The sequence below is a fragment of the Rhincodon typus genome, unplaced genomic scaffold, assembly GCF_021869965.1.
Source record: "Rhincodon typus isolate 14 unplaced genomic scaffold, sRhiTyp1.1 hic_rhity00001321, whole genome shotgun sequence".
Classification (NCBI taxonomy): domain Eukaryota; kingdom Metazoa; phylum Chordata; class Chondrichthyes; order Orectolobiformes; family Rhincodontidae; genus Rhincodon; species Rhincodon typus.
In genome coordinates this window covers 12,454-26,111 of record NW_025966959.1, presented here as the reverse complement: position 1 = coordinate 26,111, position 13,658 = coordinate 12,454, and the positions used below count along the sequence as shown (strand labels likewise).

Here is a 13,658-nt window from a genome sequence, read left to right as displayed (position 1 = left end):
ACAGACTGTATCAGAGACAGTCACAGTGAGGTGTTTAATATGACAGTAATCATGATACCCCACACAGTGACATATCCCTCACTCTCATATTAAACACCTCAGTGTGACTGTCTCTGAAACCCTTTGTAATCACTGATATCCCCAGTTGCAGATCCAACAAGTGGCCGGAAAGGCAGGCAGTCTTCTGGCCTCCACTGCCAGAGTATTGGAGGTGAGAAGTCCAGTTGCCATTATGCAGTGAGACAGGGCCTTGGTGAGACCACATTTGGATTGCTGTCTGTGCGGTTTGGATTTTGCTAGCTCAGGGAGGATGGACTTGCCTCAGAGAGAGTACAGAGGAGGCTCACTCAGCTCGTCCTGGGGATAGTAGACTGTCCTATGGGGAGAGAATGATTAGCCTGGGGCATGGATTCACTCTGGTATCGAAGGATGGGAGGGGGCAGTCAGACTGAAAAGGGGAAAGTTCAAACTGGGCCACACAGGGAGGGTGTTCCCCCCCCCACTGGGGTGTGGCGTGTGTGGGCGTGTTGGGGGTTGGTGTCCAGACCCATAGGGCAGATCCTCAGGGGTGATTAGGGGTAGACTCCAAGGTTCTTCACTCCAAGGTTAGTGACCCTATGGGATTTTTTTCTCCCTGGAGGCTGCGAAGACCGGGATTATCACTGAGTGTATTCAAGTGAGAGGCAGAGAGATTTGAAAGGGCGGGGGTTGGAGAGAAAGGGGGAATATGGCGTTGGGATAGAGGGTCAGCAATGATCATACTGAATGGGGAAGCAGGCTCAATGGGCTGAATGGCCTACTCCTGTTTCTAGTTTCTCTTTGCTCTGTGCAACTGCCTAGCCTGGTTAATGCCATCGAAATGAACCATTCCCCAGAGTCTGAGAGACCAACATTCCTCTGAAGATTGTCCTTTCCAGATCCTGAACACAGTTTGAAAGGACACAGACGTGTGTCCGGGCTCTGAGGTCGAATTTCCTACCTGACAGCTGAGTCTCCTTGAGTGAAGAGTCCAACAGCAAACAGTGTCAGCCAGTGAAACATAGACAGACTGTAACAAAAGAATGTCTCATCAATTCACTTCATTCAGTCAGCACTGGATCATTCACTGGGTTAGTCACAGAGCACTGGGAGGTCAGTGGGTCAGTAACGGACACTGGGTCTGTCAATGGGCACTGGGTGGTCAGTGGGTCAGTCACTGGGCACTGGTTGGTCAGTGGGTCAGTCACTGGGCACTGGAAGGTCAGTGGGACCGGAATTGGGCACTGGATTAAGTACTGGGCACTGGGAGGTCAGTGGGCTAGTCAGTGGGCACTGCGTCAGGTACTGGGCCTGGGTCAGTCACTGGGAACTGGGCTAATCACTGGAAACTGGGTCAGTCAATGGGCACTGGGTTAGGTACCGGGCTCTGGGAGGTCGGTGGGTCATTCATTGGGCACTGGGCCAGTCACTGGGCACTGGGAGGTCAGTGGCTCAGTCACTGGGCATTGGGTCAGTCATGGGCACTGGGAGGCCAGTGGGCCAGTCACTGGGCACTGGGTCAGATACTGGGCACTGGGAGGTCAGTGGGTCAGTCACTGGGCACTGAGTCAGGTACTGGGCACTGGGAGGACAGTGTGTCAGTCACTGGGCACTGGGAGGTCAGTGGGTCAGTCACTGGGCACTGAGTCAGTCATTGGGCACTGGGTCAGGTACTGGGCACTGGGAGGTCAGTGGGTCAGTCACTGGGCACTGGGTCAGTCACTGGGAACTGGGTCAGTCACTGGGCACTGGGAGGTCAGTGGGTCAGTCATTGGGCATGGGGTCAGTGTATGGGCACTGGGAGGTCAGTGGTCAGTGTATGGGCACTGGGAGGTCAGTGGGTCAGTCACTGGGCACTGGGAGCTCTGTGGGTTAGTCATTGGGCATGGGGTCAGTCACTGGGCACTGGGAGGTCAGTGGGTACTGGGCCAGTCACTGGGAATTGGGTCAGGTACTGGGCACTGGGTCAGTCACTGGGCACTGGGTGGTCAGTGGGCCAGACACTGGGCACTGTGTCAGGTACTGGGCGCTGGAAGGTCAGTGGGTCAGTCACTGTGCATTGGGTCAGGTACTGGACACTGGGTCAGGTACTGGGCACTGGGTCGGGCACGAAGCTCTGGGAGGTCAGTGGGTCAGTCACTGTGCATTGGGTCAGGTACTGGGCACTGGGAGGTCAGTGGGTCAGTCACTGAGTACTGGGTTAGGAACAGGGCACTGGGTCAGGCACTGGGCACTGGGAGGTCAGTGGACCAGTCACTGGGCACGAGGTCAGGTACTGGGCACTGGCTTAGGTACTGGGCACTGGGAGGTCAGTGGGTCAGACACTGAGCAGTGGGTTAGGAACAGGGCACTGGGTCAGGCGCTGGGCACTGGGGGGTCAGTGGGCCAGTCACTGGGCACTAGGTCAGGTACTGGGCACTGGGTCAGGTACTGGGCACTGGGAGGCCAGTGGGCCAGTCACTGGGCACTAGGTCAGGTACTGGACATTGGGAAGTCAGTGGGTCAGTCACTGGGCACTAGGTCAGGTACTGGGCACCGGGTCAGGTATTGGACACTGGGAGGTCAGTGGGTCAGTCACTGGACACTGGGTCAGGTACTCGGCACTGGGAGATCAGAGGGCCAGTCACTGTGCACTGGATCAGGAACTGGGCACTGGGAGATCAGTGGGTCAGGTACTGGGCACTGGGAGGTTAGTGGGCACTGGGTCAGGTACTGGGCACTGGGAGGTCAGTGGGCCAGTCACTGGGCACTGCATCAGGTACTGGGCACTGAGAGGTCAGTGCGTCAGTCACTGGACATTGGGTCAGTCACTGGGCACTGGGAGGTCAGCGGGTCAATCACTGGGCACTGGGTCAGTCACTGGGCACTGGGACAGTCACCGGGCACTGGGACAGTCACCGGGCACTGGGTCAGGTAGTGGTCACTGGGTCAGTCACTGGGCACTGGGTCAGGTACTGGGCACTGGGTCAGGTACTAGGCACTGGGAGGTCAGCTGGTCAATCACTGGACACTGGGTCAGGTACTGGGCACTGGGTCAGGTACTGGGCACTGAGAGGTCACTGGGCACTGGGAGGTCTCAGGTCAGACCCCAACAAGATGAGGCCATTACTGGCTGGACCAGTATTTATTGCCCATCACTGATTACCAAGGGGCAGTGCACAGGGAACCACATTGCTGTGGGCCTGGAGTCACGTGTAGACCAGGCCACGTAAGGAGGGCAAATCTCTCCCCTGAAGGACATCTGTGTGAACCAATGGGTTTTTACAACAATTGACTGTGGTTATGTGGTAGTTTCTGTACCTCTGAGCCAGGAGGCCCTCATTGCTTGGATTCCAAATACCTGAGAATGGGGCAAATAGGGGCTAATGATTTCCAGTTGGTGGGGCAGACGAGGGGGTGGGGATGGGTCAGGCAGCTTTACTGCTTTTCCTGAGAATTACCCTCAATCCCCCCAAGGCCAAACTGAGTTACCCCATGACCCTGTTGGGGGTGGGGGGGTGGTGTTCAGGCAGTGTGACTGGACTGGCTCAGGGCACAGTGTTTAGGGAGGGGGAGCCTGAGGTGTCTGCCTCCTGGGTCAGAGATTACCCAGGTCCCCCTCCTGCTCCCTGACACATCAGCTTCTCGCTCATAACCTCATTCCCAACTTCAAATATAACCACACTCCCGCTTACATATGGAGATTTCTGCAGAGGGAGGGACAGGGAGGGTGTGGGGATATAAGAAAACAGTGTGATTGAGTTCATATCGTATAGCAGTTAAATTTGTTTCTGCTGCAGATAGGGTTATCTAACAGAGTATAAGCTGCATATAAACTGACGTTTTCCCAGCCACCATCAGTGCTGAGGAAGGGTCACTGGACCCGAAACGTTAACTCTGTTTTCTCCTTAACAGACGCTGCCAGACCTGCTGAGCTTTTCCAGCAACTTCTGTTTTTGTTCCTATTTACAGCATCCGCAGTTCTTTCAGTTTTTATATGACAGATTGTTGAGCAGCTTATCCAAGCACTTACACAATCTACCACAAAACAAACCTAACTGATGTTGCAAAGGTTCAACTCAAGTGACTTAGTGTTAGAATGTCATGTTGTAATTCACTTATTGTGTTGCTAAAGTTTGAAAACAAAATGTAATTAGATAAGATATCAGTGTCTTAATGTTTGAAATTGTAAGCTGAACTTAGAATCAGCACAGTTACACGCTTATTCCCGGCAACCAGAAATGTAACTTAATAAAAATCCTCAATTTTTAATTATGATGACTTTTATTCTAATAAGAAAGGAAGAGCCTCCAACAGAGGGAGAGGTGGAGAGAGAGGGAGGAAAGGATGGGGGAGAGAGAGGGAAGAGCAGAGAGTGAGAGGGGGAGGGAAGGAGAAATGGAGAGACCGAGGGAGGGAGGGAAGGAGGAGGGAGAGGGTGACAGAGGGAGGGGGAGGGAGGGTGGCAGAGAGGGAGAGGTGTGACAGAGAGAGAGAGAGAGGGATGGGTGAGGGGGGAGACAGTGAGAGCAGGAAATTGGAAACACGGAGTGTGACACACAAGAAAATGGAGAGAGAGTGTGAGAGATAGGGACAGACAGAGGCAGAGGTAGAAACAGACCGAGAGATAGGGACAGAGAGAGAGAGAGAGAGAGATAGGGACAGAGAGATGGAAAAAGACAGAGTATGAGAGATTGGGATAGAGGATGAGAGAGTGTGTTAGAGATAGGGTCAGAGAGACAGAGACAGAAAGGGAGAGAGAGAGAGACACAAAATGTGAGAGATAGAGACACAGAGAGAGAGACAGAGAGAGAGAAGAGAGATTGTGAGAGATAGGGACAGAGAGAGGGATATAGGGACAGAGAGAGGGATATAGGGACAGAGAGAGAGAGAGACAGAGTGCAGAGAAATGAAACAGAGAGGGAGAGAGATAATGTAAGAGCCAGGGACAGAGAGAGACAGAGTGTGAGAAACAAGGACAGAGAGAGACAGAGAGAATATGAAAGATAGGGACAGAGAGAAATGATGTGGAGGGGCTGGTGTTGTACTGGGGTGGACAAGATCTGAAATCACACAACACAGGTTATAGTTCAACAGGTTTGACTGAAAATACAAGCTTTTAGAGCCTTGTTCATTCTTCATGTGTTAGTGAGAGAGGTAGTATCAGACACAGAATTTATAAGTAAAAGATCAAATGGTCACACGACTGATGAGAATGTATTAAACAAACCTAAGACGCTGTTAAATCTTTAATCAGTTAGAAGGTTTTAATTAATTAATACATACATGTATATCCCCAAATTCCTTTTAAGTCACTGTCCTGAGAGAACGAAAGTTTTATCAGTGTAAAGAAGAGGTGACATTTTAGGAACAAAAACAGAAGTAGCTGAAAAAGCTCAGGAGGTCTGGCAGCATCAGTGAAGAAATATCAGAGTTAACGTGTCGGGTCCGGTGACCCTTCCTCAGAACTGACCTGATATACAGTATTACAGCATTTACAGTTTATTTGGTTTTTATCAGGTGACATTTTAGGTCAGACAATGCATGTTAGGTGTGAGGCCTTGTTCAGAATCTGGTTGTGTTTTGGTTTGGAGTCAGACTGGTTTTATTTCTGAAGTAGGAATTTATAAAACACCACATTGACTGACTGTCTATAAATTGTGTGCTTTTTGAACAAAATAGAATGTAGCAGCAAAAACAATTTTACCCCATAGATTTACATGTGTATGTGTGCATGTGCGTGTGTGTGCGAGCGTGAGGGATGTGAAGAGTGGGAGTGTAGTGAGTATGTCTCTCTCTCTCTCACACACACACACACACACACACACTCTCTCTCTTCCCTTCCCTCCACATGCACACAGGACAATATTTACATCAGAACAATTTGTTATATATATTCACAGTTAGTGAAGCATTCCTGTATCATACACAACAAATGCTGGAGATCACAGCAGGTCAGATAGCATCCATGGAGAGAGAGCAAGCTAACGTTTCAAGTCTAGATGATTCTTCATCAGAGCTGAAGTGAAGTGTGGAGGGGGCAGCATTTATACTACAGTTAGGGCGGAGTGTTGGTGGGGGCAGTGGGTGTAGGGAGCTGGTGGAGAAAAGGTGTTCACAATGTAGATTAATTGATCAGAATGTGAGAACGGCCAGACTGGAAAGGGCAGACACTGGGATGGGGGGGAGGAGAGACAGGACATGATGAGAAGCTAAAAGAAAGGGAAGAAATGGTTCACAGTTTGAAGGTGTTGAATGCAATATTAAGTCCGGAAAGCTGTAAAGTGCCCAGTCTGATGATGAGATGTTGTTCCTCCAGTTCTCGCCGTGATTGACTGGAACACTGTAGTATGCCGAGGACAGATACATGGACATGTGAGCAGGACACTGTGTGAAAATGACCAGCCACAGGAATGTCCGGGTCATGCTAGCACACAGACCGGAGCTGTTCCACAAATCTGTCACCCCGACCTTCCTGTAGCTGGTCATTTTCACACAGCATCATGCTCACATGTCCATGTATCTGCCCTTAGCATACTGCAGTGTTCCAGTCAATCACAGCGAGAACTGGAGGAACAACATCTCATCTTCAGGGGTGAGAGATAGACAGAGAGACAGAGACAGAGAGATAGAGTGTGTGTGTGAGAGAGAGAGCGAGACTGAGAGAGAGTGTGTGTTTGTGTGTGTGTGTGTGTGTGTGTGTGTGTGTGTGGGGTGGGGGTTGTGGGTGAGAGAGAGTGTGTGTGTATATGTGGGAGACACATACTCACTCATTCACTCTACCCCACACACACACTTTATCTCTCCTTCTCCCTACACCCACTATCTTCACCAACTGCCCCCAAACTGTAGCATAAATGCTGCCCCCTCCACACTTCACTTCAGCTCTGAAAACAAGTCACCTAGACTTGAAACGTTAACTTGCACTCTCTCCATGGAGGCTGTCTGACCCATTGTGATCTCCAGCATTTGTTGTTTTCAGCACAGATTCCAGTGGCTGCAGTTTTTGCTCCAACATTCCTGTATCATCTTTGTATGTGAAACAAACTAACATTGGGAATTTGTAAGATCAAACAAAGGCATCTGTTACATTTACATGTGTTTGAGACACGGGGAGGGTCCAAAAACTGAACAGACCCCCATTTATCTTCAGCAGAAAGACCTCAGACAGTGATCTTTCCCCACTGCACCTGGGCTACAGCTGCCCCAAACATTAATGCTTCCTTCACGAACAAAAACAAAGTTGCTGGAAAAGCTCAGCAGGTCTGGCAACATCTGCGAAGGGTCCAATGTGTTTTTTACTTCACTGGTGCTGCCAGACCTGCTGAGCAATACGAGCAACTTTGTTTTTATTCCTGATTTACAGCATCTGCAGTTCTTTCGGTTTTAAATTAGTGCTTCCTTCAACAGGTAATCCTAGATCTGGGAATGTGCCAGTCTGCAAAACTCAGTTGGGGTCAACTCCCTGCTCTGGAAGACCAACAGGCTTCGGGCAGACCAAAGAGTCTTTCACCGAATTGATGGTCCTCCAGGCGCAGTCGATGTTTGTCTCAGTCTGTGTCCTGGGGAACAGACTGTAGGGCACAGAGTCCTGTGTCATGGATCTGATCAGGACAATCTTTGACAATAACCACAGTGTAAAGCACTGTTACTTCCTGTTCCTCGGCGATGCAGGTTTCTGAGAATCCGCAATGAGAACCGTTCCAATTGCAGGAGGAGGCAAATTACACTGAGATCCTACCTCCTAGTGACAGTCCTTGAGCTGTCAGAGATCAGACACAGATATAAAGGCTGCTCCTCTCAGGCACAGAAACTGTTACCTTCGCTCCCAGACTCTCCGGTAGATCACTGCAGCGATGTGTGAGATTATTCTGTTTGATCATGAAGGCTGTGCGGGGAAGAGGGAAGACTTCTCCAGTGACACCCCGGATCTTGGAGTGAAGCTCTTCAGTGGGGTAGCTCGCTCCCTGAAGGTGGAGGGGAACCACTGGGTGGCTTACACTGGCGAGAACTACACCGGTGAGCGCAAGATATATGGGGAGGGAGAGCATGTGAAACTGGGGCCGTTTGACCTTAAGATCCGCTCCCTTAAGCTGCTCAACACAGACCTGAGTCACCCCATCATCGAAGTGTATGAACACGTTGACTTCAAGGGGGTATCGCGCAACGTGGACCAGAGGATCGATAACCTGAGGACAGGGGACTTTGATAATCTGATCTCATCTCACATCGTCAAGACTGGAGTCTGGATCCTTTACGATGGCATGAACTGTCAGGGGAAATCCATGATCGCGCTGGAGGGGGAAAGAGTGCCAAATTACTGTGCCATCGGCTGGAACGACAAAGTCTCTTCCCTGCGCCCCTTGCTGACTTCCGACAAGGAGGTGTGAGACTGACAGCCCCAGAGGAGGTGGGAGGGCGGCGGCGCGATGGGGGATTTTAATACCCTCCCTTGCTTCCAAACATCCCCCCCCCCACCCCCAATCCCCTTAAAACCTCAGCTGTGTGAGACAGTCTTTCGCTAAAATCCCTGAAGCTGCTTTGGAAAACTCCGGAAAAATGATAGCTTGGCTGCTGCAACGCGGAATGAGACCCTTTGGCCCCTCCTGAAACCTCCAGCTGTCCCCATTCCTGATCTGCTCACCTTGCTATGCTCTGCTTGTTCAGCGATGAAATAAAATTGATGTTTGCAAAGTCATCTCTTGTGGTTTGTCCTGACTCATTTCTCAATCATTTGCGATATCTAATGAACGGAAAGTGGTCTGTTTTCAGATTTTGGTTATGAAGATGTTTGTCTCATTGGGAAGGCTACAGTATGACAATGCTGTGGTTTCTTTTAGAAAGAGACTGGGCGACAGGTGTGTGGCAGTCTGTGAGAATATAAACAGCTTGTGAGGCCTTGAGTGTTTTTTTTAAGAGTTGGAACAATAGGAGCAACTGAGCAGGTGTGGTCAAGCTCTCACAAAGCTCTTATCGAAACAATATCAAATGCTCGGAGAGTCATAACCCACAGGATGGGCTGAACAGCCACCATCGCATCGCAATAACACTGCGTTACTGTGATCCGGTGTATCCCTCCCTCTCCCCCAAATCCCTGACATTCCTGATTTAAGTAGGATAAGCCTCATCCCCGGAAGACAATCTGTTGATTAAATCTGATTCTGGGAAAACTACCGCCCTCAGCTTTAGTTCTGAATGCGCTGAATCCTGGAGCTCCCTCTGTAACATCACTGTGACTGTCCCATGTTCAGACACTACAAGGAATGATACAGCTCTCCACCACCTTCTCCAGGGAAAGCAAGGGGCGTGAGATCAAAGTTGGGCCCAGCTGGCAACAGCTACATACCCTGCTGGAGTCAATTACTGAAAATAGTTTAGAGGTGCTGGTGTTGGACTGGGTTGGACAAGGTAAAAAAAAAATCACACACCAAGTTATAGTCCAACAGGTTTATTTGAACACACTAGCATTTGAAGCATAACCCCTTCCTCAGGCGCAATGAGAGAGGAGGTATCATGACACGGAATTTAGAAGTAAAAGATCAAATGATTATATGCATGCACACACTCTTTCACACACTTACACTTGCAGACTCTCTCTCAGACACACAAACACACATACCTAAATCTATGGGGTGAATTTGTTTTTGCAGATCAATTCTATTTTGTTTAAAGACCACACGGTCTGTAGACAGGGTCAGTCAATGGCGCATTTTATAAGCTCCTACTTTGTAAATAGGACCAGTCTGACTCCACATTAAAACATAGACAGATTATAAACAAGACCTCACACCTAAAATGCATTGTCAGATCTGAGATGTCATCTTTTGGATACACTGACAAAATCTTTAATTATCTTGGGGCAGGGACTTGAAAGAAATTCTGGGATGTGCATCTTAAACAATCAAAAGCTACATTTCCTTTCCAGCTGATTAAAGATTTAACAGGAGGGAGTCAGCCTGCCATTTTACGGTTATTAAATACATTTACACCAATTGTATAATCCTTTGATCTTTTACTTATAAGTTCAGTGTCTCGATATCTCTTCTCTCATTACAACTGAGGAAGGGACACGCTGGTATTTTCAAATAAATCTGTTGGACTGTAACCTGGTGTTGTGTGATTATTGAAAAGAAATGGAGAAAATTGTCAGGATTGGGGCTGAAAGATTCGCTGTCTCTGTCACAAATCAAAACCCTTACGTTACCCCAGGACCCGAATCTCCAATCAAATGCCTTCTAAAAAAGTTCTATTGACCACGTTTCTGAATAAACATGCTTACTATCGAGTTATTGAATTGTACAGCATGGAAACATGTCCAACTTGTCCATGCTGACCAGGTATCCTAAATTAATCAAGTCCCATTTGCCAGCATTTGACTCATATCCCTCTGAACACTTTCTATTTTTTTTCCCTTTATTCATTCATGGGATGAGGATGTTGCTTCCCAGAGGGAAGTTAAAAGTCAACCACATTGCTGTGAGTTGGGAGTCACATGTAGGTCAGATCAGGTAAGATGGCAGCTTCCTTCCCTAAAAGACATTAGTGAACCATGTAGGTTTTTCCAACAATTGACAATGAATTCATGGTCATCATTAGACTCTTCCAGATATTCATTGAATTCAAATTTGATCATCTGCTGTAGCAGAATTTGAACCCAGGTCCCCAGTATGTTATCTGGGTCTCTGGAATAACAGTCCAACAATAATGCTACCAGGCTGTCGCCTTCCCTAATCGCCTTCCTATTGATATACCCATCCAGATGCCTTTAAATGTTGTATTGTACAAAATCCACCGCACCTCCTCCATTCCTTGCTCCACAGCTCTTAACCACACCTGCGTACAAACATAATAAAGATAGGGGCCCCCTTGTCCTCATTTTCCACTCCACCAGCCTCCACATCCAATGTATCATCCTCAAACACTTCTGCCAGCTCCAATTAGATCCCACCACCTGGAACATCTTCCACTCCCCACCCCTCTCTGCCTTCCGCAAGGACCATTCCCTTCGCCACTCCTTAGTTCATGCCACACACTCCACCGGCCACTCCAACCTGCCCCCGGTACCTTCCTATCTAACCGTAAAAGGTGTAACACCTGCCCACACACCACCTCCCTCACCTCCATTCAGGGCCCTAACTGACCATCCAAGTGAGACAGAGCTTCACCTACATCTCCTCCAACATAGTGTCCTGCGTCTGGTTGTACTGATGTAATCTTCTCTATGTCAGTGAGACCAAATGTAGACTGGGTGACTGTTTCGCTGAGTATCTCTGCCTGGCCTATAATGGCCAGTCTCACCTCCTGGTCACAGCCCATTTCAACATTCCCCACCACGCCCCCCACTCCCCCTCCGACATGTCCATCCTTGATCTCCTCCAGTGTCACAGCGACTCACAATGCTGAAGAACAATACCTCACCTTCCACCTGGGCATCCTACAGCTCGGAGGACTCAACATTGAGTTCTCCCAGGTTCAAATAACCTTCCCACTCATACCCTGGCTCTCCCTCCAGCCCCACCTCCTCCCTTCCATTCCACCTTTTGACCCTCCCTTCCAGCCACCAACCGGATTCATCCCTCCGATCAACCAACCAGGTCGTAGCTATCACCAGTGTCCAAGTATCACCACTATTCCACCTCCTCCCTGCAGCTCCGCGCCCCCCCCCACGCCCCACCCCCCCCCCCCCCCCCACACACACACACGTGCACACACACACACACACACACACATACACACACATCCAGTCCTGAAGAAGGGTACTACCTGAAACGTTGTCTGCTCCTTTTGTCCAGACGCTGCCTGGCCTACAGTGTTCTTCCAGCCTCCTGTTTGTCTACCTTGGATTCCAGCATCTGGAGGCTTTTTTTGTCTCTAAAGGTTATCAATTAAATTTCACACTTTTAAGAACTCTATTGTTAACCATCCAATTCTTTAGAAACTTGAAACACTTCCCAAATACTCGTAACTTTGTTGGTCTGATGAGTAGTTCAGTCTGTTCCTTTAGTCGCGGGTTGACTATCTCTCTCTCTCTCTCTCTCTCTGGTCGTAGGGCAACCTGCTCCAGTCACTGCTGTGTCCTGATGTGCCTGTCGATCAGCTGGAGAGTAGCGGGGAGGAATCCCCGAGCGCTGCCAGGCTGGGTTCTTATACCCTTCTGGTTACCTACCGGAACATTCCAAGGACTTTACCAATCAGAGGTATCGAATTAATTTGCTTCATCACCTTCATATGCTGCTAATGGCTCTCGATGGCTTACTTAACAGTGACCCCTTTGATGTGTCAGCTCTTGGGGCCTGGATGTCCTGTTTTATCCCTGAATATACACCTGGTCTTTTGTCTTACTCAGGCATGTCTGCCCCGTGTATCTGGTTTAGTTTAAGGTAACACAGTGCGGAGCTGGAGGAACACAGCACAGCATCAGAGGAGCAGGAAAGCTGACGTTTCGATTCGGGACCCTTCTGCAGAAATGGAGAAGGGGAAGTGGGTTCTGAAATAAATAGAGAGAGGGGAGCAGTGATAGCAGGTAGGCAGTGGTGGGGACTGGTCAGTGAGGTGGGAGGCGCAGATAGGTGGCAGAGAAGATGGACAGGTCAAGGAGGCGGGGATGAAGCGAGTAAAGCTTCAAAATCTCCCCACCCCCGACCTCATCCCAAGACCAGCGCGCCCTGTCATCCCCGCCTTACTGACCTGTCCATCTCCTTTCCCACCTATCCGCTCCTCCCACCTCACTGACCAATCCCCACCACTACCTACCTGCTATCACTGCCTCCCCCTCTCTCTATTTATTTCAGGGACCCCTTCCCCTCCCCCATCTCTGACCCTAACCCTAACCCTATTGCAGATAACAAACACGTTAGACAAAGGAGAGCCGGGGTGTGTGATTTATTTGGATTTCCAGAATGCCTTCGACAAGGTGCTGCAGAGGAGGTGCTAACTAAGACAAGAGCCCATGGTGTTAGGGGCAAAGCATTGGCATGGATAGAGAATTGACTGACTGGCGGAAAGCAGAGACTCGGGATAAAGGGGTCTTTTTGAGGATGGCAGCCGGTGACTAGTGGAGTTCCTCAGGGGTCAGTGTTGGGACCACAACTCTACATGTTACACATTAACGATCTGAGCGAAGCAACTGAGGACATTGTTGCTAAGTTTGCAGATGACACAAAGATAGGTGCAGGGGCAGGTAGTGTTGAGGAAGCAGGTGGCTGCAGAAGGACTTGGACAGGTTAGGACAGCGGGCAAAGAAGTGGCTGGTAGAATACAATATTGGAAAGTGTGAGGTTATGTGCTTTAGTAGGAAGAATAGAGGCACAGACTACTTTTTAAATGGGGCAAGGTTTCAGAAATATGAAGCAAAAAGGAACTTGGGATTCTCAGTTCAGGATTACAGTATATGTTTGAGTACACAAGGGGTAAGGATTTAGCGAGTTTCTGATAAGATATTTGTGTCATTGGCTTGATCAGCATTTATGAGCAAAGCCTAATTGCCCTGGAGCTTCCTTCTTGAACCATTGTAGTACACCTGCATTTAGAGGAGGATTTCCGGCTTTCTGACCCAGTGACAGGGAAGGAAGAGTCATATATTTGTAATTGCCGATGGTATATGGGTTGGAGGAGAACTTGCAGCTGGTGATGTTCCCACGTTGCTGCTGCCCTTGCCCTTC

The 13,658-nt window shown here is 49.2% G+C and overlaps 1 protein-coding gene across 1 annotated transcript; it reads left to right on the top strand.

Annotated features, from left to right (window-relative positions):
* The first annotated feature begins 7,565 nt into the window (after positions 1 to 7,565).
* Positions 7,566 to 8,695, top strand: LOC125481220 (epidermal differentiation-specific protein-like). Its single transcript, XM_048592485.1, has one exon. The coding sequence runs from the start codon at positions 7,854 to 7,856 to the stop codon at positions 8,385 to 8,387; it is 534 nt and encodes a 177-aa protein (XP_048448442.1). The 5' UTR covers positions 7,566 to 7,853; the 3' UTR covers positions 8,388 to 8,695.
* Positions 8,696 to 13,658: the final 4,963 nt, after the last annotated feature.

Coding starts and splice junctions, on each gene's coding strand:
- LOC125481220 (XM_048592485.1), top strand. CDS start 7,854: ATGTGTGAGATTATTCTGTTTGATCATGAAGGCTGTGCGGGGAAGAGG.